The following is a 25,429-nucleotide window of genomic DNA, read 5'->3' as shown; positions in this document are numbered from 1 at the left end:
TCGCCCGTTCGCTATTATCGGTCTTCTTCATCACGTTTTGGCATCTCCACCCCAAATTCCTTGCCTGAAACCCTCTATCGATCCGGGATTCAACTCGAAAGCAGCCCGACTTCAACTTCCTCCAACACTTGGCTCAATACTTGGCAGGAAGCCTGGTCACCTGACCGGAAGGCCCGCCCTGGAAGTGACGTCGGCCCTTCCATGAGCCTCGGCGCGGAGTTTGCAGCTGAGTGCGCGTCGTTCTTGGTTGCCGGGTGATCGGCCTCCGACCTCCCGCGCCATGGACGCCCTGGCCCCCGGAGACCCCAAGCTTGTGTCCATGATCGTCAATCACCTCAAGAATCAGGGCCTCTTTGACCAGTTCCGCCGCGACTGCCTGGCCGACGTGGACACTAAGGCAAGTGGAGGCAGCCAAGGCTTCGGGCCCTGGGTGGGTGGGCGGCTGCCAGCTCTCCGATGGGCTGAAAGCGATGGCGACGCTCTCCAGGCTTTGCGCTGGGCGGCTAGAGTGACAGCTGGAGTGGCGCATTGCCGAGAGAGCCTCGGGGGTTTCCTACTGGAGCCCGGTGCTTCCTTTGACCACCTGTGTGGGAGACCAGGGATACGCCGCTTGCTGGATCCGCTTGAGTTAAGGGGTTGGGTAGGTCAGTGTAGTTGAGTCACATTCGCGAATACAACACGGGTCCCTAAGTAAAAGTGTTAGTGCCCCGTCGGTGCGGTTCCTAGCCATGATAAGAATTGGACCAACAGTTTATTTTGCAAGTTGTGAAGCTAACTGAAAGGAAATCATTGTTGGTGCCGGACAAAGGAGTGTTAGAGATACGCAGTGTCTAATAGCACCTGTGAATAATGCTTCATGTCAAATTGAATGTCAAGAAATGTAATCTTACGGTTGCTAGATGTGGGACCTAGTCAAGTTTTATTGTAACTCTTCTATTGTTATGGTAGCTTTGCTCTGAGAGAAGCTGCAGAGCTTAAGGTGCAATGAAAGTTGAACTGCATGCAGTTTTCAATGAGTTATAATTGTTTGATATAAACTTCTAAAGGAAGCTGAATGTATCTCTGTCCAGAAGCAGAGAAATTAGTTAAGCCAAAGAGCCATTGAAATGCACAACAGTTTGTTGGCAGAATTTCAGATGGTGACAAGGAGGCATAAGAGTGAGACCGATTAACTTGTTGAGTGGTGCCACATCAAAAACCTTGCACTCAGTGTCAGTAAGATCAAGGAATTGATTGTAGACTTTTCAAAAAAATTTACTGAGATGCAATGTGGCCCCTCCAGACCTCCAAGCCACATTGCCCAACAATCCCACGATTTAATCCTAGCCTATTCACGGGACAATTTGCAATGACCAATTAACCTATCAGTCAGTATGTCTTTGGACTGTGGGAACAACTTCAGGAAGGGGAAGTCAAGGCACACACCAGTCCTCATCAAGGTATCGGCAGTGGAAAGGGTGAGCAGTTTCAAGCTCCTGGGTGTCAACATTCTCTGAAAATTTATCCTGGGTCCAACATACCGATGCAATTACAAAGAAGGTGCAGCAGTGGCTATATTTCATTAGAAGTTTGAGGAGACATGGCATGACATTAAAGACTCTTGCAAATTTGTTCAGATGCACCATGGAGAGCATTTGAACTGAGCATTCTAGGCTAGCAATACTGTTTGCTATGGAGGGACCACTAAAAAACATCAAAAAAAAGCTGCAGAAAGCTGCAAACTCAGCTCCATCATGGGCACTAGCCTCCCCAGCATTGAGGAAATCTTCAAAAGGCAATGCCTCAGGCATCATCCATCGTTCTGGACGCTCACACAGTGCATGCCCTCTTCTCATTGCTACTCCCAAGGAGGAGCTGCAGGAACCTGAAGACGCACTCAAAGTTTTAGGAGCAGCATCTTCCCCTGCGCCATTAGATTTCTGAGTAGATGATAAACCTATGTATACTACCTCACTGTTTTTTCTTGTTTGCTTTCTTTTTGAACTAATTTAATTTGTATGTGTAATATATATTGTAACTTGTAGTTTACTACTGTGTATTGCAATGTACTGCTGCTGTAAAACAACACAATTCACATCATATGCCAGTGATATTAAACCTGATTCTGATTGTCAAATTGCTGTTCATCTGCTGGTTTTATTTGTTTGTGTGATACACTACACAGAAATAGACCATTTGACCCATCTAGTCTGCTGTGCTAGACTTTTGCCTACTCCCATCTACTTGCACCAAAACCATTGCTATCTATACCTCTCATACACGTACATATCCAAATTTCTCATAAGTATTACAACGCTCATCTACTACTTCCCAGCAGCTTGTTCCACACTCTCACTTCTTCCTTGGAAAAGAGGATCCCCCCTCAGATCATCCTAAACCAATGACCTATAATCTAGTTCTAGTCTAACCCAATCTGTGGGTGGAAAAGCCAGCAAGCATTCACACGATCTATACTTATTTTGTTTACCTGTGGAGGATCAGAAGAATTGGAGGCATGAGAGAGGAGCTGGCTAAAGTTGATTGGAAGGGGACACTAGCAAGGGTGACGGCAGAACAGCAGAGGTTGCTGGGAGTAATTCAGAAGCCCTAAAGATAAAGAAGTATTCTAAGCGGAGGATGAGACAACTGTGGCTGACAAGTGAAGTCAAAGAGAGCATAAAAGCAAAAGAGAGGGCACATACTAGAGCAAAAATTAGTGGGAAGTTGGTGGATTGTGAAGCTTTTAAAACCAATAGGACGCAACTAAAACCATAAGGTGAATAAAGATGAAATATGATGTTAAGCTAGCCATTGATATAAAAGCAAAAATTATCTTCAGATATATAAAGAGTAAAACAGACAAGAGTTGATATCGGACTGCTGGAAAATTACATTGGAGAGGAAGTAATGGGGCAACAAATAATGGTGGATGAAGTTAAGTATTTGCATCAGTCATCACTGTGAAGACATTAGCAGCATGCAAGAATTTTGAGAGCGTCGGGGGACAGAAGTGAGTGCAGTTTCTATTACTAAGGAGGAGGTGCTTGGGAAGCTAAGAAGTGTGAAGGTAGATCACCTGAACTTGACAGACTACAGCCCAGGGCCCTGAAAGAGACTGTGGAGCCATTAGTAATGATCTTTCAAGAATCACTAGATTCTGGAATGGTTCTGGAGGACTGGAAAATTGCAAATGTCACTCTGCTCTTTAAGAAGGGAAGGATGCTATCCCTAATCAAGCCCTGTCTATCCAAATATATATGCTGTCCCTTAGAATACCTTACAATAATTTACCCACTGACCTTTAATTTCTTGCTTTATTTTTAGAGCCCTAAACTGGAACAACATTAGTTATCCTGCAGTCCACTGACACCTCACCAATGGTGAAGTACGATTTAAATTTGGTTAAAAACATTTACAGGGCACCTACTGCACTATTTCCCACAAGATCTAGTGGTACACCTAGTTAACCCTTGAGGATTTACCCATCTTAATTCACCTCACGACAGTATGCAGCTTCTTAAGCAAAATCTGGATATGGATCATGACCTCACTACTCTTTTGCCTCAATTCTATAGTCTCTGCCTATCCCTTGAGAAAATATAGACCCACAAAATTATTTAAGTTCTTCCCCCATCTCTTTCAGCTCCTTGCATTGATGACTGCTGATCTTCAAGAGGACGTGTTTTGTCCCTTGCTATCTTTTTGATCTTAATATGTCTATAAGGGCCCTTGGGATTCTCTTTAACCTTATCTGCCAAAGCAACCTCATATCCTTAGCTTGTAGCGGTGTGCTACACGCAGCGCTAAAATTACGACACGGAGTCAGTAACTGCAGTCGAAGGAAAAAACTTTATTCGAAAACTTCAGCCTCACTTTTAAGCCTCTGTCAACCGGCCCCCCATGGCGCAGAGGCTCCAAAGCTCTGTGCTCGCAAACCCCCGTAGGCTATCTAATTGTGAGTCGGTTCGGATACGCTAGGAAATGGGTCGCCACAAGCTGTCTTTATTTTCTCTTTATTTTTTTCTTACACTCTAACCTGTCTATGTCTTTGATAATCAATGCTCCCTAAACCTGTTAGCCTTGCCTTTTATTTGTAATAGGAACATACAGGTTCTTGTCTTCTCAATATTTTTGAAGGCCTCTGATTTACTAAGCATCATTGTAAGAAAACAACCCACTTAATCCAGATCTGGCAGATCCATTTTGATGCTGTCAAACCTGGCCTTTCTCTGATTTAGAATCTTAACCCTAGGACCTGTCCTATCTTTCTCCAAAATTATTTTGATACTAATGGAATTAATGATCACTAAGTCCAAAGCATTCCATTACACACACTTCTGCCACATGTCTTATCTCATTCCTATAGTGGAGATCCAGTATCGTGCTCTCTTCTTGGGGTCTCTACTATGTAATGAAGGAAACTTTCATGAACACATTTAACAAATACTCTCCCATTCAGTTCTTTTCACAGTATGGGAGTCCCAGACAATGTATAGAAAGTTTTAGAAAATCACTGTCACAACTTTATTTCCTGCAACTCTGTTACCGCTTTACAAATCTGCTTCCCCCTTGGGTGTAATGTCCTCACGGTTAGCATAATGATATTACGATGCCAACGACCTGGGTCAGTTCTGTCGCTCTCCATAAGGACTTGTGTGTTTTCCCTGTGACCTCATGGTTTTCCTCGGGGTGCTCCAGTTTCCTCCCATATTTTAAAACCTACGGGTTAGTAGGTTAATTGGTCACATAGGTGTAATTGGGCAGTGGAGGAAGAACCTATTATCATGTAATATAATCTATAAATCTCTTTTTTAAAAAATCTTAATTCTGCTGATTTAGGAAGGCTATAATATAGTTGCCCCTTTTTATCACAGATGCTAGAAGTCCAAAACAACACACAAAATGTTGGAGGAACTCAGCAGGCCAGGCAGCATCTATGGAAAAGAGTAAACAGTCGACGTTTTGCACTAAGTCCTGATGAAGGGTCTCAGCCTGAAACATCAACTGTTTACTCTTTTCCAATGGTTACTGCCTGCCTGCTGAGTTTCTCCAGCTTTTTGTGTATATTGCCACTTTTATTCCTCAGCTCTGTCCAAATTGCCTCAGCAGGTGAGCCCACCACTATTTGCTGTCTGAGTAAGTCCAGCTCTCCTCTTTTAGAACCTCCCCCTCTATCATGTCTAAACAAATGGAACATTCAGCTGCCAGTCCTGCCCTTCCTGCAACCAAATCTTACTGATGGCTACCACATCATAATTCCATGTGTGGATCCATGGTCTAATTCATCTGCCTTCTTTACCTTGCAATACTCCTTGCATTGAAATAGATGCAACTCAGAAAGTCTCATTGTGCTCAACCTTCTAGTTTCTACCTTTGCTTGTAGACTTAACATCTGCTTCCTGCACGGCCACTTCACTTGCTATCCTGCCACTCTGGTTCCCACTCTCCCACTGTAGTTCGAGTTTAAACGACCCAGAGCAACACTAGCAGACCTTCCCACAAGGATAATTTGTTACGTACAGTTGAGTAGTTTACAGTAAACAAACTCTCAGCTTGTCTGGGTTTTGGGAGGAAATGAAGTATCTGGTGGAAACCTACATTGGCAATAGAAGAACAAGAACACTCCAGACTGCTGGATCAAAATTGGCAACAGAATGTTCCAGGGTTCCTTTGTTCCAGGTTTAAAGGAGGAGAGGTGGAATTACTCATCAGGGAAAATGGCACAGAAGTGTTTGGAAAAAATACTGGAGACTTCGTCCCCTGAGGCAATTTGGATGGAATTGACGAATAATAAAAGAATGACCATGATAATAGATACCTTACTGATCCTAAAGGAAATTAAAATAGGACTATATTATAGACCTATGAACTACTAGATGGCAGTGCTATCTATTCTGCTACCCTAAATATTTCATTCTTCCAGCAGTTGTTTTTTGTTTCCCAAGTTTAGTTCCCAAATCGCAAAGCACAATTTGTGGGACTCAGTTCTTATAAGAGATTATTGGGGATGTGTTATAACCGCTGATGTAGAGAACAGATCAAATACAATGCAATTACAGAATTTATAGTAACAGACCAGGCTGAATGGTTTCATTGTAAATTTAAACTCCATTTGCATTCTCTGACTTCATCTTCTCTTGTAATCACTTTTTTTGTCTCTTATTTGGAAAAATAAACATCTTTTTTTTATGATTTGATTTTAAATAGAAGATGGGAGCAGTAACATCTTTGAACCTTTTCTGCCATGACTGACCGTCCAAATTCAGTGCCTTGTTACTGCTTTCCCTCTATATCACTAGTTAGATATTGTTTTAGAATCAAGTACTTTTCATGGTTTAGCTTCAAATGCTTTCACTTAGAAAGGGGGATCAATGCTGCACACAATGCTCTGTCGTTCCTCCATAATCATGCACAATTGTAGCAAAACAACATATGCTGCGCTTGAATCCTCTTGCTATGAAGGCCAGCCTGCTGCATCTGCATGCTTCAGTGAAGATACTCGGGTCTTGTTCCCAACCTATTGCCATTCATATAATCTGGCTACCTGTTATTTACACTAAAGTTCATGATCTCATGTTTATCCACATTGTAGTATCTATATACTACTAAAACTCATGCTCTCTCTGCCTATTTGAGACCTCCAATTAGCCTAAACGGTGCATTACAGTGGCACTTTTTTGGCTAAATCAACTTAAAATGCGCTAATTTACAGAATGCATGCAAAGTTCAGGATTATATATTCATATAAAATTGCTCACTCACAAAAATCAAATTCACCCGAGAGCTGATCAGCCATCATGGAAATCGGGACATGACACCATGCTGCGTGCACACGGCCTGCCTCAGCAGCGACACCAACCGGAGCAAAAGGGCAGGGCAGGGCAGCTCTATTTCAAGCGGTCACATATCACCATCAGCAGGTGCACGATTGGGACAGATCTAACTGCCACCCATCAATAAGAGATCATTAAATCTTATTGTGATGACGTACTTCTCTTTCAATATTTTTATTAGTTTCTGCATAAAGGAAGACAGTGTACAAGAAGATATGTAAGTCAATAAAAAGTACCAAATACATTGTATTAAAAATACAGTTATAATCACAAAACCTGTATTCATGAAAATTAAATTAAATCATAATATTGAAATATAAAAAATAATTGGTATACAGGAAAAAATCTAAACCCACTACCAAAGTCTGTTAGGAAAAGCAAGAAAAAAGGGGGAAAAAGCCGTTACCATGTAACCAAATATATTATTAGCCACCATCTGTACTTTTACAACAAATCAAAGGTTTTGAAAGCTCAAAAATCATCCCCACAATGTATAAAAGTCTTGACTAGATTCAAAAACAGAACATCAGATCTCTAAATTTAAGGATAACATCCCGTAACCTGTAATGATGTACTTTGAGACACCCATAAAACCCTTCGCTGCAGTCAAAGGACAGCGGTGACTATATCACGTCCATTTAGGAGAGCACCAACCACGTCATCAAGAATAATTAGCTTCCTTTGGTATTACTGCTTCGTATCTTCTATCTAGCATTAGGGTAAAAAAAAATGCGATCAGCCTAATTATGCTGCGTGGAAAGAGAGGGGGGTCGCCAAACGTCATCGGGAAGTGGTAAGGAGAGGGTGAAAACAAGAATCGGATGAGGCCAGGTTCCACATGACTCCAGGATCAAAGTCAGGACAAAAAAGATGAGAGAAGAAGAGACAGAGGAGGAGAGGCATGCACGTCTCCAGAATGACAACAACGGGTACAGGAGGAGGAGAGAGGAAGAGACAAAGGAGCTGAACACGTCTCTAAGATCAGAGATAAAGAACAAACAGCAGAAGAGATGAAGAGCCAGCGCATGAATGGACTACACGTCTCCAGAATGGCAATGAGAGGCCCTAGGGTGGCAGATCAACCAGAAATGTTGCCATCAGAAGTGTCCTTCGTTAAACGAGAAGGAGCTATATTTGCCTTGCTATGCGTCTTTCTTCTTTAATAACCTGATTTTTATACTTCGATTTCCAAAGCAGAGCAATACCAGTAGGATTAAGGAAATCTTAATGTTCATTCTGGTCACATCAGACTGTACTACCTTTCTCTCAAAGGGTGCCCCAACAGGCCACCCCATTGTCTAGTATCTACTCATTCCATCAATAGGAGCTTCGCTGCATCCGTTTTAAGGGTCACCGTCCCACCCAGCTATGTCATCTCCAAGCTTGGAAATATTGTGTTTAATTCTTTCATCAGCTTTCTTTGATAGCAAAGATACCATCACAGATTCCTGTGTACCCCATTGGTTATTGCCTGTACTCGGGGGGTGGGGAGGGGGGGAAATGTTATTCCATCTGCTTATTTCATGCCAGCCAATAGTACTCTGTTTATATTAGTACCTTACCTGTGTAATTTGCTCACGATTCTTTTAGGTAAGACCTTATTGAAAGCTTTCTGGAAATTCAAATGCAGCACATTCACTGGTTCTACCTCACCTGTTCTGTTTGTTACATTCTCAAATTCCATTAGATTCGTCAAGATCGATTTCCCTGGTGATGTATATGTCATAATAGTTTTAGATCATACTGTAGTCCTCATAATCTCCCATTGGGCTGCTGTTGCAGACTAGTTCATTTGTCACCTGTCCCAATGATACCTTTCTTCCTTGATTTCCTATTGGTGCTCCTCTTGCCCACCGCACTCTTTCACATGTATTTTTACAAATCTCTTCAACCATTTTACTCTGGCAATGGTTTACTGTCTATTTTAGCTCTTCACCTCTGAGAATCCTGAAGTCGAGTGCCTTTCTGATTTTATAGATCACAGCAGTTTTGTTTATCTTCCTTACCAGTTTTTATTCCAATTTTTTTGAGATTTTTCCACTCTACGCTTTGGCATTGGAAAGATTCCTGTTTCCTGATGACTTGGGCAATATTCTTGTTTCCTTTCAAGTTGTCACTTTAAACTAGGAGGTGCATGTTCTGGATTTCCTTTGCTCCTTCTTGTTTCATCCCTTTACTAAATGATGAACATTCACACTGTCCTGTTCCACGTGTACTTTATTGAGTGTATGATTATGCAGTGGAGTAAATTAGTCAGAACTCCTCTTCCTGCTTCTGTGTGTTTGTAGAACTCAGGTAATTTAGCTCTCTGTGGGCTTTAACTGACACATTTTCCAGGGTATTGGATATTACTTCTGATTAAATGGTTGCCTCCTTATCAAAGGAGTACTGATGCCTCCTCCTATTCTATGGGCAAGCAAGAAGTATGACAGTTAATGAAAAATTGAAGGACTGTAGTGGTTGGAAATCTGAAATATAAATAGTAAATGCTAGAAACACTCAACAGCTTATATTACATCTGTGGAAACATCAATATTTCAGTTCAAAGACCCTTGTGAAAACCAAGGAGGAGGGAAACGTTTTAACTTGCAGAATGTCTGGTGTAGGAAAGAAAAGTGCGATGCTGGAATAACAATGGGAGAAAGTTGTGGAAGTCATTTGAGTGTTAAATTAAAAAAGGCAGAGAGGGTGAGAGCAAATGAACAAAAACCATGTATAAAGGCAGTTTGAGGAAGAAAACTCACTTCACTCTCTGTTAGGATTGGCCATTTCTGCTGTCAAATCATCATCTGTAATATTGGTTGAGTTTTACCCTGTCCATTAGCACTACTGGATATGTCCCATAATCCTGGCCTCATTGTAACTGAGGTATTTCCCATTGTCCTTTTCCCTTGAGGAATGTAAAATGTGCATAACTTGCCATATTCTATGTGAAATATGTAAATCTTATTAACAAGTAGGGCATGATGATCATAAGATATAGGAGCAGAGTTAGGCCATTTGGACCATGGAGCCGGCTCCGCCATTTCATTATAGCTGAATATTTCCCTCTCAGCTCCAATCTCCTGCCGTCTCCCTATATCCCTTCTTGTCCTGACTAATGGAAGACTTATTATCCAATGGCTTGGCCTCCACAGCTGTCAATGGCAATTAATTTCACATATTCACTACTCTCTGGTTAAAGAAAAATATGATGGTAGTAAATGGTGGCTCTATATATGCCTGTATTGATCTAAATGTAAATTAAACAATGGATATTAAGACACCATCTGTGGTATAAGCTTGATCACTCAACATTTTGTCTTAAAAGCGTGAAAGTTTACACAAGACAAAGCAAAATAGTAAATTGTTTTTATTTTATTTTTAGCCTGCTTACCAGAACTTAAGACAGCGGGTGGATAATTTTGTGTCCAACCATCTTGCAAGTCATACATGGAGCCCTCATCTCAACAAGAATCAACTGAGAAACAGTCTTAGACAGATGGTGCTACAGTAAGTTCTAGTATTTTCTTTTGGCTTTTGAGGAAAACCGGATATGCCATCTTTCAATTGAGATATGCCATTGTAGATGATCTACTAGATCATGCGGGAGTGGTAGATTTCTCAAAGGAATATAGTAATTCACTACTTTTCTGTACAAAGCTCAGTATATACTGTATGGTTGTTTCTTGTGATAACTGGAACTGCAGAAATTGTCTTTCATATTTCCATGTTTATTGTAAACTACTTTATAGTATATAGTAAATGCAATAAGAAAACTTGGGGAAGGTTGCTAAATATGGATACATGTTCAAAGGTGAGAAATTCTGTCCCCTTAGAGACATACAGCCTGGAAACAGACTCTTAATCGTACATGTTGATCGATTTCCATCGCTTGAGAATTATTAAATTCAACTGCTTCACCAACTTGAGATACCAAAGTCCATCTTGATTTTTGTTCCAAACATCTCCAGCTTTTTACTTCTCTCATCTTTAGTAAGGAGCTCTTTAAACTCTAGCTATTAGTCAACTGATTTAATTGATCATCAGTGGCTCTGTCATATTTTGTTTGATTTTGCTGTGAGTCATCCTGGTACGTTTTACTACATCAGAGCTGCTCAAGGATAGATTTGAGAGGGTTAATCTTTTCCTTTCGAGAAGCAAGACCTGACAGAAGTATTTAACCTTCACCAACCCATCTGTTCCATTACTGAATTTGACAGTTTGCACTTCCTCAATTTAATGGAGGTAGGAGTCCATATATAGAAACATAGAAAACCTGCGACACAATACAGGCCCTTTGGCCCACAAAGTTGTGCCGAACGTGTCCCCACCTTAGAAGTGACTAGGCTTACCTATAGCCCTCTTTTACTAAGCTCCATGTATCTATCTAAAAGCCTCTTAAAACACCCTATCATATCCGCCTCCACCACCATTGCCGGCAGCCCATTCCATGCACTCACCGCTCTCTGAGTAAAAAACTTACCCCTAACATCTCCTCTGTACCTACTCCCCAGCACCTTAAACCTGTGTCCTCTTGTGGCAACCATTTAAGCCCTGGGAAAATGCCTCTGACTATTCACACGATCAATGCCTCTCATCATCTTGTACACCTCTATCAGGTCATCTCTCATCCTCCTTCACTCCAAGGAGAAAAGGCCAAGTTCACTCAACCTATTCTCATAAGGCATGCTTCCCAATCCAGGCAACATCCTTGTAAATCGCCTCTGCACCCTTGCAATGGCTTCCACATCCTTCCTGTAGTGAGGTGACCAGAGCTGAGCACAGTACTCTAAGTGGGGTCTGATCAGAGTCCTATATAGCTGCAACATTACCTCTTGGCTCCTAAATTCAATTCCACGATTGATGCAGGCCACACACCATACACCTTCTTAACCACAGAGTCAACCTGTGCAGCTTCTTTGAGCGTCCTATGGACTCAAAACCTATGAAAACCTGTGTCTGTGCTATCCTCCAAGAGGACCACAACGTCGTTGTAGGGTATGAATGCTTGCATACCACAATGACCCGGAGAGCTATGTTGGGTGAAGTCAGGGTGTTATGCTTTGGGCCTCAGTAGGGTCATTCCAAACAAGCCAAAGGGTAGAGGCCAGACTAAGAGTGGTCTGCCGGTCTTCCAGGTTCAGGGTTCAGCTTGGGTCTAACAACCTTAACTGGTAAAAAAAATTGTTACGGAAGCAGCAATGAAGAATCCTTCTAAATGTTTGTGCAGTGGTATTCCTGCGTCTCCACCCAGGACTTGTATGACTGACAGTCGTAAAAACCAAGAGGAAGCTACTGGCATGAAGGAAGCACTGAACGCCGTCAAGACTGAGACCGAAATTGTTTCTTGGAATGTATGAACCATGTACAACACTGGCAAGCTTGCACAAGTAACTGCTAAATGTGTCATTACAACCTATTGTACAATACTGGGCATCAGTGAAAGCAGGTGGATAGGCTCTGGCAGACTAACAGCAGCAACAGGTATAACAGTTGTATACATAAGAAAGGAAGATGGTCAGCATCATGATGGTGTACAGCAACATCTAGGGATCACTAGGCATTAACCTAGTACAACGTTCACACCAAGATGAAGCCGTACCAGAGCTGTGTCCTGGTATAGCCAGTTGTTATCATTTCACATTAGGAACCTTTGTTTTCTGGCCAAGAGGATCTCCAACCTCTCCCTATTCCTTCAGTGTAATCAAAAGGATATGGCCACAATTATGAGCAAATGTTGGAGATGGATTGGGCATGTGATGGGAAGAGAGGTCAATTCCATCAAGACAACACATTATTGGCCTCCTGAAAAGTGGACAAAATGTGGGAAGCTAAAACCAAATGATGCTGTACAATAGATGCCAAAAAACTGGCCACCTGAATCCTCTGCAGTACCACTGATGTCAGTTTCAGCCCAAGTTCTTGAATTTTATTCCTAAATATTTCTTTCTTTGCTCTGTCTCCCCACCCAATAAGAAGCTTCTTAAAGCATGTCATAGTTATCTGTTTATACTCCTGTTAAGTGCTGTAGGTTGTTCATATTATTTAAATGCACTGTATAAATGCTGGTTTATTTTTATGTCAGTCCAAGACTTGTACACCCTCCCTCACTCTACACCTTAACCTTATTTCCAGCATTTGCAATTCCTCTGTTTTTCCCATTCAGCTATCTACACACTCCTCTTGTGCCATACAAGGAGCCTCAATTTACATGAGGGTTCCATTCCTGAGAATTGTCCAAATACTTTTTTTTAGTTCTTCTCTCTTCCCCCCCCCCCACCATAAGTCAGAAACGTAATTTTCTATAGCTACCCATATCATATCTCTTTGCATACACTTCCTATAATTTAATTTCATCCAAAATTCACCCTAACAGTATCAGTAATTAAACTAATGGAATATCTGCTGCATGTAGTTGTTAATGAATAGCAGAAAAAATATTTCTATCTTGAAAAATTTATGGAAAATGTTAAGGGAGGCATTGTACTCACCCTAGGCCAGGGGTCAGCAACGTTTACCACTGAAAGAGCCACTTGGACCCGTTTCCCACAGAAAAGAAAACACTGGGAGCCGCAAAACCCGTTTGACATTTAAAATGAAATAACACTGCATACAACGTTTTGTTTTGCCTTTATGCTATGTATAAACAAACTATAATGTGTTGAATTTATGAAATTGATGAACTCCTGCAGAGAAAACGAAATTACATTTCTGCATGCAACAAAAACATTTTGAACTCCGAAAAAAAGACGTTGGGTTGAAGGTTACTTTGAAGTAAAATACTCAACGTCTATTTGAGTCCTTCTTGTATTTATGAAAAACGCCAAACTTAAATTTGCCGCCAGCAGCAAACCAAAAATAACGTCAGCCAGCTGTCAACCTGAAAAATAAAAGGACTATTTCACTGAACAATGAAAACATATGAATATACGTAAAATAATAGGCAATTAAAATATTTATCATACTTGTTCAGGTTGACTCACACCTGACAATGCAGTCATATTCAGTAGGGATGGATCGATGCTTAGGGGAGTGACCGGGAAGGATAATGTGTTTTTTTCCTCTCTGAACTCACAGAAGCGTTTCCCAAACGATGTTTGCATTGCGATGATTGCAGAATGTAAATACTCCGAATTTATCATGTCGTGACCTTGTTTGAACTCTCTCAAATTGGGGAAGTGAGACAATGTGCCTTTCTGTAAATCTCTGGCAAGCAACGTCAACTTGCGCTCGAATGCCAAAACATCCTCCAACATGTGCAGGGCTGTGCGTCCTTTCCCCTGAAGAGCTGTGTTCAGCGTGTTCAGATGCGCTGTCATGTCTACCATGAAGTGTAGCTTTTCCAGCCACTCTGGCTGTTCCAGCTCAGGGAAGTTGAGCCCTTTGCTGCCCAGGAAAGTTTTCACTTCTTCCAGACACGCGACAAAGCGTTTCAGCACCTCCCCTCTGGACAGCCAGCGATAAAAACACGTTGTAGCGGTTGCTACACGCAGTCAGTAAACTGCAGTCAAAGATAGCTTTATTCGAACTAAACAGCCTTGCTTTTAAGCCTCCCTCAACCCGCCCCCCATGGGCGCAGATGCTGCAAAAGACACGTACTCACAAACCCCCGTAGGCTATCTCCCTTAGCCTGAACGCTGGCTAATTGTGAGCCGGTTCGGATGTGTCAGGAAATGGGTCGCCACAACGTCTTATTTAGATTGTACAAGATCACCATAATCTTCAAATTTAGATTTACATTTCAAAAACTAACAAACTAACATAAAATACATTTTAATTAAATACTGACCATGTAGCGGTGTGCTACACGCAGCGCTAAAATTACGACACGGAGTCGGTAACTGCAGTCCAAGGAAAAAACTTTATTCGAAATCTTCAGCCTCACTTTTAAGCCTCCCTCAACCTGCCCCCCCCCCATGGCGCAGAGGCTCCAAAGCTCTGTGCTCGCAAACCCCCGTAGGCTATCTAATTGTGAGTCGGTTCGGATGTGCCAGGAAAAGGGTCGCCACAACCAATTATTTCCCAAAGCAACAGGGAGCCGCAGCACAGACGTAAAAGAGCCACATGTGGCTCCGGAGCCGCGGGTTGCCGACCCCCGCCCTAGGCCCTAGGACTGTTGATCCCCCAGTTTTAAATCCTGAACACTTTGTCCTCTCTCCCAATCTTCACTAGGTTATGTGCCCACCGAGGAGGGTTTGTTTTAAAATGAATTAAATACTTAAGATGATGTTAGGATAAATTTTGAACTGTTAGTTTTGTTTTTCCCTCCTGTGAGTTTTGATGTTTGTTTAATCATTAATAGACAAATGATGTGATGTAAAAATGTATATAAATGTATGTAAAAATATACTTTAATAAAATGTATATAACAAATTGTGTTGAATATTTATCTTTGACTTAATTGCAGATCGGGTATGCTGGAGGTAGGCGTAGACAGGATAATTTCTCAAGTTGTGGATCCAAAGATCAATCACATATTCCGGCCTCAGGTTGAAAAAGCTGTTCATGAGTTTTTAGCAACTGTGGATCAGAAAGAAGAGCCTGCTTCTATGAACGTTGCTCAAAATTCTGAGAAACAAGAGCCTGCTACTTCAGGTATCATCTTGGGTAGTTTTTGAGGAGATCCATTAAAGATTTTTGTGTATGTACTGTACAATACTTTTAAAGTCAAAAAGAAGTAAGTGTTGATTTCACTTATACCATAAATACTAAAAACAGGAATGGTGACAACATCTTGAATGAACAGGACATAAAAGGATATGCAGTTCATATATACAAATGGAATTATAGATAGGCATATTGGTTGGCATACATTTTATGTGCCAAAGACTGACTTCTGTGCAGTATAACTCTGATTTGTTATCCTCCAGCAGTCTTGTTATGTTGAGATACACTTAGCACCTTTGAGTAGTTGATCAACTTTCATTTGCAACCAGTGCATTTAATGTAAGATATACAAAATGGAGAAAAAATTCTAAAAAGAGCAACTGGTTTTCTAACCAATTCTTTAATAGCACAGAAGCTAACATGGAACATCTTTGGAAGATCATGTTCAAAGCCAATCCAAGTTCACTGATAGCATTTTGCAAAGATGGCATCGTCCATTTGGAGGAATTAAAGTCCTTCAGTAATCCTTTGTATGAGTATTACTATGATCTTGCTGTTGTTAATTCTATATTTAAGTGTGACTAAAAATAAGAGGAAATATCAATACACTATTATTATAAAGGAGGAAGTTTAACAGCACTTTCTAGCAGCAACAACACATTTAAATGTAGAAGTTGGTTAAGTTCAGGTCAAGCCAAGTTTATTGTCATTTAACTATATAAATATATACTGTCAAAATGAGTAATTTCTCCAGAATGACTCCAGCACGTGCGTGCACACACACACACACACACACACACACACACACACACACACAATATTTTAAATAAGTAAGAATTAAATACAATTGAGTGGCACATGGATAAACAAAGTAAAGTTTATAAGTTAAATATTGTAGGGTACAGTGCAAATTATCCAGTGAATGTGATACGGCAGGGAGTTCATTTTTAACAGTTGTTAAAATAATGTACAAGAAACTGTAGTATATTATTTTGATAGTTGCATCCTTACTTGTGTCTTCTATTTGCAGGCCCTTCTAGCTGTCCTAGCACAAGCAAAGCTAACGATGCTCTTTCTATTTTGGATACAATAACCTCCCTTAATCAGGAAGCCAGTGCTTCCAGGATTACAGCTGAGAATTCATTGGGTAAAATATGTGAAAAGATTTCCAAGAAGATCTCCTTGACAGAATTCAAGTCTCAAGCTTTTGATCTTGGAATGGAGAAAGATCATGCTACTGAAGAAACTGAAAAAATTGCATTGGAAACCACAATGGAGTTTGGAAAGCTTTATCCTAAGTCAGAGGGATCAATTAATGTTTTAACAACTTTGAAGGATTTTGACGATAAGCATGAAAAGGCTGGGCCTGTTGTGGAAAATTTGGAAGATGTGAATGAAAAAAACGATAAAATTGATAAGAGAGAAAAAGATGTAACAAAAGCTGAACAACTTGGGTTGTCAAAGAATGAGAGAAGAGGCAAACGGAAAGACTCTGAATCTGTCCGACGTGGATCTGGAACTCTTAAACAGACAGCCAAGGAAAACTTAAAGAAAGGTGCTGAGAATATTATTCAGGTCATTTAAGTTAATTTCATTAAGTGTTACATGTACGTAGAGCTGCAGAAGCTCATTAATAGAATATCAGTGAACTATTTGAACGAACACAGGCTGATAAATTGTAATGATTATTATTTTTCTAAAGTATGTGGAAAATTCTTGGTCTTTGGGTTAGTGCAACATTAACAAACAAGTATTCTGTGTTTATAGTCGTTAATTGGTCATGGGTTACCTTTCTATATCAATACTCTTCTAACACCTGCACTTATATAATATCTTAACTTTTTCCTTGTAGCATTAATGTGGTTTGTAAGTATCAGTGGCGAAGCTGCTAATTAATTTGTGATGTCAGTGGTGATATAATTTTGAAAATGTTAAATACTGGGGTAAAGGTGGGTTGTTATCAGGACCTCTGACAGTTTTTAAATACCTTCAGAAATATGTCTGGTGGTGAAAGTGCTAGGTTAATTGAGGACAATCAACGAGGTTTTCTGGAAAGCAAGTTGTCAAGTATTTAATACTTTTATAAAAGGTGCTTTTTGATTGAAGTTTAAAGCACACAGTATTAAAGGAGGTGTCATAATGGCTTGAATTGGAATAAACATTGGATTCTGCAGATGCTGGAAATCCAGAGTTAACGCACACAAAATGCTGGAGGAACTGAGCAGGGCAAGAAACATCTAAGAGGAAATAGTCGACATTTTGAGCTGTTCATCAACACTGGGAAGAAGCTGACGGAGGGGGAAGCTAGCAGGTGATAGGTGAAGGTAGGTGGGTGGGCAAGGGTGGATGAAGTACAGAGCTGGCAGGTGATGTGGAAAACGTAAAGGGCTGAAGAAGAAGGAATATTATAGGACAGTAGAATGGGCCATGAGAGAAAGGGCACTATAAAGAGTTGATAGGCAGGTGAGGAGAAGAGAAGGGTTTAGAGGATAGTCAGAATGGGGATGGAGAGGTGGGGAGAAAAATCTGTAAATTAAAAATCAACGTGTGTGCCATCAGGTTGGGGGCTACCCACAAGGAATGTAAGGTGTTGCTCTTGTAACCTGAGAGCGGACTTGTGGCAGTAAAAGAGGCCATGGATCGACATATGGGAATAGGGAGTGTAACTAAAATAGTTGTTTACTAGGAAATCCTATCTGTGCGGAGGAAGCAAAGGTGCTTGACAATCTACATTGGGTTTCATCGATGTAGAGGACACTGCACTGGGACCATTGAATGTAGTAGATGACCCAGGTGACTTGCTAACCCACCTGGAAGGAGTGTTTGAGGCTCTGATTGGAGGTGAGGGAAGAGGTGAATGGGAAGTGTACTTGTGTTACTTGCAGGGCTAAGTGCCACGACGGAAATCAGTGGGGAATGGACAAAGGAGTCATAGAGAGAATAGAAATGTTGCCTAAGGAGGAGAAACGGGCTACTCATGGCACATTTTCCATGAGTTGTAAAGGTGCCATAGTTCAGCTGCCATTATAGGAGCTGTCCTTGTGCATAAATTAGACTTTGATAGATGGACTACAGATCACTGTTTGGAACCATGTATGCAGAAGAGTACAGTGGATAGGAGAAGAATTGCAGGCAATATGCGCGCTTCGATCTGACTAGAGTGAAGGTAAATTACTGTTTGTTTCTGATAACAAAGTGAATGAGAGACAGCTAAACTCACGGCATTGATTCCCACTTTAGCATATTCCTATGTTGTATCAACCTGCAGAGTATTTCCTAGAAGATTCTGATTTTGAAGGTCTGAGTGACATTACTGTTAGTTCTGTCCATACGAGTGATCTTTCCTCCTTTGAGGAGGATGATGATGAAGAGGAGGAGGGTGAAGTTCCAGATTCTGACAGCACTGATGAAGTAGAAGAGCAAAGTTCTGAAGGTACTGCATTGATTTTTCAAATTTGTGCCAGTATACAATGTCAGTTTTAGGCAAAGTTTTAATCCTGTTTTAAGTTTCATGAGTACTTGAAGGGGAAAGCCTATTCGATTCAATATGTTCAGGTAAAAGCTTTTGTTTTAGTTCCATTTTGCAGCATGAATATTCTACTGCTCTCATCACTTCACATTTTCTCCCCAAGATTCTTTTAGGGTCACTTAAGTTGCAGGGTTTACTTAATGTCATTCAGCACTAATTGTGTAAAATGAAGTAAAATAAATGCTTGGTATATGCCATGTGTTGGAATTTACAGGTGCAGGTTAAACAACTGTTCTGCTTAGCCCAATGCTGTCCTGAGTATTCCCTCAGCATCATCCTGATGTTGACCTGAACACTTCCACTAGCTGTGCTTGTACTCTTGCTTAAATTTCAAATAAAATGCAGGGGTAAGACTGATGAACAGCATCCTGACGTAGGTGTTTGTGTTTACCAGGTGGTCTAAAGCCATGTGGAGAATCATTGAGATTGCGTCTGCCATTGACCTATTGTGGCAATAGGCAAATTGCAAAGGGTCCAGGTTCTTGCTGAGGCAGGAGTTCAGTAACGTTATGAGCAACCTCTCAAAGCATTTCATCACTGTCGATGTGAGTGCTACCAGGCGATAGTCATTAAGGCAGCCTACAGTATTCTTCTTGGGCACTCGTATAATTGTTGTTTTGAAGTAAATGGGAACTTCCACCTGTAGCAGTGAGAGGTTGAAAATGCCCTTGAATACTCCCACCAGTTGGTTGGCACAGATTTTCAGAGCCTTGCTAAGTACTCCATCGGGACCTTGCGCCTTGTGAGGGTTCACTCTCTTTAAGGACAGCCTAACATTGGCCTCTAAGATGGAGATCACAGGGTCATCAGGTGCAGCAGGGATCTTCACAGCTGTAGTTCTCCCTTTCAAGAATAGAAGTCATTGAGTTCATCTGGTAGTGAAGCACCGCTGTCATTCATGCTATTTGGTTTTGCTTTGCAGACCCTGCCAGAATTGCCCTGCATCCAATGTCACCTCCAACCTCATTTGAAATTGTCTCTTTACCCTTGAGATAGCCCTCCACAAATCATACCTGGTTTTCTGATACAGGCCAGGGCTGCCAGACTTGAATGCCACAGATCTAGCCTTCAGCAGATGACATACCTCCTGGTTCATCCACGGCTTTTGGTTTGGGAATGTACAGCAAGTCTTTGTGGGCACACGCTCATCCACACAGGTTTTAATGAAGTCAGTAACGACTGCAGCTTACTCATCCAGGTTCAAAGATGAATCCTCGAATACAGTCCAGTCCACCAATTCAAAGCAGTTTCTGTAGGCGCTCCTGTGTTTCCCTTGTCCATACCTTCTTGGTCCTCACTGCTTGTGCTACAGTCTTCAGTCTTTGCCTATACTCGGAGTAGAAGTGATCAGACTTCCCAAAGTGAGGGCGTGGAATAGTATGGTTGGCATTCTTGATGGTGGTGTAACAATGGTCCAGTGTGTTGTTTCCTCTGGTATTGCAAGTGGTAATTGCTTAGTGATTTTTTTTTCCGACTGGCCTTGTTAAAATCTTCCAAAACAATGGTGAAGGCGTTAGGGTGCACTGTTCCGTGCATGTTGATCCCATTACTCAGATCATCTAAAGCCTGCTTGACGTTAGCCTGAGGTGGTATGTAAACTGCTACCAAAGTGACCCCAGAGAACTCAAGTGGTAGGTAAAAAGGACTTCACTTAACTGCTAGATATTCCAGGTCTGGTGAGCAGAATTGGGACAACACTGATATATTTGTGCACCAAGAAGAGTTGATCATGAGGCATAGTCCTCCACCTCTGCTTTTGAGAGACTCTATAAATCTATCCTGACGATGTGCAGTAAACCCATCAACCTGAATCGCTGCATCTGGTATGGAAGGGGTTAACCAGGATTCTGTTAAACAAAGGGCACACACGGTCCTAATGTCTCTGTGATTCAGCACCTAGCTCTGAGATCATCAGTTTTATTCACCAGAGACTGCACATTTGACAGCAAGTTAGTTGGTATAGGGAGTTTAAAACCCTTTTCCTTAAGCGCACTTACAACCCCGCTCTATATCCGTGCTTCCTCCGAGGTGTCCTACGTGAGCACTTCCAACCACAATCGGTGTTGTTTCTGTCAGTTCTGAGCAGCGATAGTTCATTTAAATACATTAAGGCATCTTTGTTGACTGTACCGACCATGGAAGCAGTTGTACATTTTAGCTGTATCAGGCTGAGACGGGAATATTTAATCATATCCATTTAGAGTACTGCTGCTAGGCACCCCGGAACTGTGCATGTTTCAACCACTTCCATTAGCTTTCTAATCCATCAAAGTACTAAGATGACTTAATGGGTGGGTAAAGCATGTTCCAATGAGAGTATTTGAACCATGCAACAGGGTGTAGATAGGTGGTCACTTCCAGCAGATCTCTAGCTGAGCCAGGCTGTTCTCAGCTTCTCCGTTAACAAGACTGCCTACTACAACACACGTTACATTGACAGATTCAGATCCTGGTTCCAATGTTGCTACTAAAACTTTGGTTGATGCCATATTTGTTGGCAGATTTGACTATTGCTGCATGTTTTTTCGGCTTACCTTTCATATAAGTGTCAGGTTTTCTAAACTCCTCCTTTGAATTGCATTAAAACTTATCCACGACGATGCACACTGGATTCCAATCCAATAGCTCCATCATTTCTCAAAATCAAAGAAGCTTGTGCTCAATTTGAAAAAGTGTAATAAAATACAGTAGATTGTGTTCCAAATATAGAATTAAAAGTGGAATTAGGAAACCCAAGCCAAAATTTACTCGCAGCATATTAGGGTTTTATTATACATCTTTTCTGTTTAGAAAAAGATACGAATTTGGAAACAACCAAAGAAGAACAAAAGGAAGTCAAAGCGAAACCTGGACGGCATCCATATGTCCACAAACCATTTCTGTATTCAAAGTACTATAATGATTCAGATGATGAAGAAACCGTGGTTCAACGTCGCCAGTCAATTGTAAGTTAGAGCTATTTCATATTATTTTGACCATTCTAGTGTTTTGGGTTTTGAATTTGGGTATGGGGAGTGATGCAGACAGTAACAAGGAATGATTTGTGCATTTGTGATTCTGGTTTAGTAACAAACTGATTATGTAAAATTGTATTTATCAATTAAAGAGTTCAAATCACTATAGTCTTTTAAGTTTTTAATTATTTTTTCCATTTGATCCTGTGTTTATTTTTTGTTTGCCCAGTTAACATTTCTCTCCAGCCAATATCTTTGACACATTCAGGTACCAGTTAAGAACTTTTAACTGTCACTTGTTTTGTGTGATCTGTTCCTGGTTACATAACAATATTTAGGGAAGAATAGTTTTGGCACTGTAAAAAGTTCAAAGTAAGTTTATTATCAAAGTACAAATATGTCATCTATATACAACCCTAAGATTCAATTTCTTGCAGGCATACTCGTATAATAACCATAATAGAGTCAATGAAAGACCTCACGAGCTTGGGTGCAACAAGACTGTGCAGATACAAAAACAAAGAACAATAAATATCATGAAACGAAGAGTCCTTGGAAGTTGTGGGAGCATTTCAATAATGTGACAACTGAAGTACAAAACATATTGAAGTGGCTCATAGTAATAGGGAACGATGGAACTGAATAAATCATACTGATAAATCAACTGAATAAATCTTTTTAGCTTGGATCTAACTTATTGCTTCTGTTCAAGCAGAACAAAAATGCTGTAAATTTCAAATTTACAAATGCATCTATAATGCCTTGTTTTGTGCACTTGTGTAATCTATAAATCGTGCTTATCCATAAAGGCATGACTGTTTTCAAGATAAAAGAACTAGAGCATAGTCATATTATGAACAAACTTTGTGTACATCAACTAACATGCATTTGTATAGGGTTTGCTAGATGTAATAAATTATGATATTCTTACCACTTTTTTGGATAGGCAAAAGAAAAGGCAGAGCGGTTACTGAGGCGACAGTGGAACAGAGAAAGGGTAGAAGACAAGCGCAAACAGTTGGAAATCGAGAAAGACCAGTTATCAGAAGAGATTCAAAGGAATGAAGAAAATCTTCAACCACTGGAAAAAAGTAATTAAGGCCTTTTTATTTCAGAGCTTCAAAGTGATGAAATGACTATATGAATTTGTCATCAAATTTAATTGATATTTTGTTTCCCTAATAAGTCTACTTTTATGTTTTTGTTTTAACCAGTGAGAATTTCTAGCACGTGGTCAAATTTGATGCCTCTCCATATGCAGTTGCTTGTATTTTTAAAAATCTCAAATTAAAATGAACGCTTTGCTCTCAAATTCCTCTTCGTCTTCAAAACAAAATTGTGCGTATTTAAAACTTTCTTGCTATCAGGAGTATCAAATTTTCCAAGTTGTCATCTGCATTAATCATATGAAGTGGGAAAAAGACCTTCTGTCCTTCCCTCTCCCAGTCATTTAAACTAATCCCATTTTAATCTAATCATAAACTATCTTCTCTTCTTCTCCCCACCCCACCTATTTCAATGCATGACCTCAGATATAAATGCTCACTGGCACTGAAAGGAAAAATCTTCACTGATTAATGATCAGTGATATTCTGTCCGGCTTATCTTTGGATTATGGGCAAAAACCAGAATACCAGATGAAATTCACAGTTACAGGGAAAGATTAAACCTAGGTTGCCAGAGCTCTTTGGACAGCAACTTTACTAATAGTTCCACTGTGTTTTCTTTTGGTGGTTTTAGTTGATTATCTTATCTGTAATTTAGGTGTTGAAAGTAATTCAAGGGAATTGTGGCAATTTTCAAAAGTTATTTTGAAAAATAACAATTTCAAAAGTTAGCAAGCGGTCTTGAAAGAGAAAAAGTTCTTGGAGAATGTCAATAATTTGTTCATTCAATACTATCCTGTCTTAAAATCTTTCAGTAGCCTTTCTTTTGCATGCTTCTATGGTGCTATATTTGCATTAATAATTGAAAACAAATTGGTAATATTTTCCAGGCTGGGTTAGAATTTTACCTTGATTGTGATTTTTTTTTCATTGTTAGTATTTATTTAAATACATACATATTATGTTTACTAATGCAACATCCTGGTGAGACCTATTGAACATTTATTTTAATTTTTATTCCAGGTATTAACAGTACTTTAAGTGTTGAAACTAATTCAAGAAAAATGATGCAGCCAACCTCCCTCATTTCAAAAGTTAGCAAAGCAGCTTTGAAAGAACAAAAAATCCTGGAGAAAAAAGTGGCACTGAGAAGGAAAAGGAAAGGAGACTTAAGGTGTGATTTTATTTACCTCTAGCAAAGCCCTGAGGCAATTTTCCTTGTGTAAATGAATGTGGTAACCCTCATCCTTGTTTCTGGATTTAGCATTTTGCCATGTTAAATAACCTCTTTTCTTCTCGATGTATCCAACACTCTGCCTTGGTCACCACTGGACAGTTCTATCTAGGTCCTTTCTGATTTACATGATTCCTGATTCAGTAAAGCCTTTTTTCAAAAAAGTCGTTCAGCAAAAGTGTACCTAAGCCGTTGTACGATGTAATAAGTAAAAAAGTTTCTGTAGTCAAGCTATTGATAAAGTTTTAACATGTGAATCATACCATTGAAGTTGAAGTATTGTATTTATACAGGATAGAAATAATATCAGGTTAAAGTACTAAAGATGGATTCAAGAATTGTCAATAAGCTTTAATTATGCTGTCAGCTTTCTAAATCTATTTTTTGAGAATCATGCCTAATTTAGTGTAAGAAATGTAATATTATGCTTTGCAATAACATAGTTTGTAACTGGGAAAGTAGTTATAATACCGTGGGGCTGGTGTCTGAAAGTGTCACTTGAAGTGCAAAAAAACCTTCTACCTCTGATGACTAAGGAGCTGAAATAATTTTTTTGTATCTAGTATCTTATAATAATTTTAAAGGTGCTCATTGTGTAAACTTGTGTAGTAATCTTGATGCTCATTTCAATTGCCAAGTGACATTAGTTTCTAAAATAATTTATCAAAAGTAAATAGCCATGTTTGTCTCAAAATAGTGTATCCTCTGTGTGTGAACAGATACTTGGCATATTGAATCCTTTTTAAAATGTTAGCGTTCATCATTTGTTTTGAAGTTGATAAGAATACATCAAAGTTCATTCTTGAGCTGGATGCTACAATTACCAAGTAGGTAATCCCAAATTGAGAGATCAGTATTGTAAAATTTGAATCTTGTGTATTGCTTCAATGTAATTTATATCCATCAGAATATTGTAAATTGGAGATTTGGGGTCCATCTTATTTGTGTTTTACAGAACCTTATCAGGGGAAGTTGCTCTGCACCATGAAGACCGGAAAAGAAAGCGTGAACAGCTAGAAGAATTGAAGGAAACTCAGCTTAGAACAGAGGTACGTAGAATTGAAAATGTTTTTTTTTCAGTTTTCTAGACTCTACATATTAATTTACAAAGGTGTATACAAAATAACTTCTCTGTAATGGCCAACGAATAGCAATGTTTTTCATCAAATTTTTCAAACTACTTAGAAAGGTGTTTTGTGTGGGGA

General features: G+C 40.0%; 1 protein-coding gene across 5 annotated transcripts in view; it reads left to right on the top strand.

Annotated features, from left to right (window-relative positions):
• Positions 1–205: 205 nt before the first annotated feature.
• The window catches only part of bod1l1 (biorientation of chromosomes in cell division 1-like 1), a 45,142-nt gene continuing 19,918 nt past the window's right edge, over positions 206–25,429 (top strand). For 3 of the 5 annotated variants that reach the window (XM_059988890.1, XM_059988891.1, XM_059988889.1), the window contains exons 1-9: positions 206–397; positions 10,180–10,304; positions 15,202–15,389; positions 16,432–16,956; positions 18,670–18,834; positions 21,721–21,875; positions 22,831–22,975; positions 24,014–24,164; positions 25,180–25,273. In XM_059988890.1, coding sequence (XP_059844873.1) covers positions 281–397; positions 10,180–10,304; positions 15,202–15,389; positions 16,432–16,956; positions 18,670–18,834; positions 21,721–21,875; positions 22,831–22,975; positions 24,014–24,164; positions 25,180–25,273 — 1,665 coding nt within the window. In that variant the 5' untranslated portion in view covers positions 206–280. Of the gene's footprint in view, positions 398–10,179; positions 10,305–15,201; positions 15,390–16,431; positions 16,957–18,669; positions 18,835–21,720; positions 21,876–22,830; positions 22,976–24,013; positions 24,165–25,179; positions 25,274–25,429 lie in introns of those variants that run through there. The other 2 variants (XM_059988892.1, XM_059988893.1) reach the window with 2 other exon arrangements.

The sequence above is a fragment of the Hypanus sabinus genome, chromosome 14, assembly GCF_030144855.1.
Source record: "Hypanus sabinus isolate sHypSab1 chromosome 14, sHypSab1.hap1, whole genome shotgun sequence".
Taxonomy (NCBI): Eukaryota; Metazoa; Chordata; class Chondrichthyes; order Myliobatiformes; family Dasyatidae; genus Hypanus; species Hypanus sabinus.
This window is presented reverse-complemented; position numbering and strand designations above follow the sequence as displayed.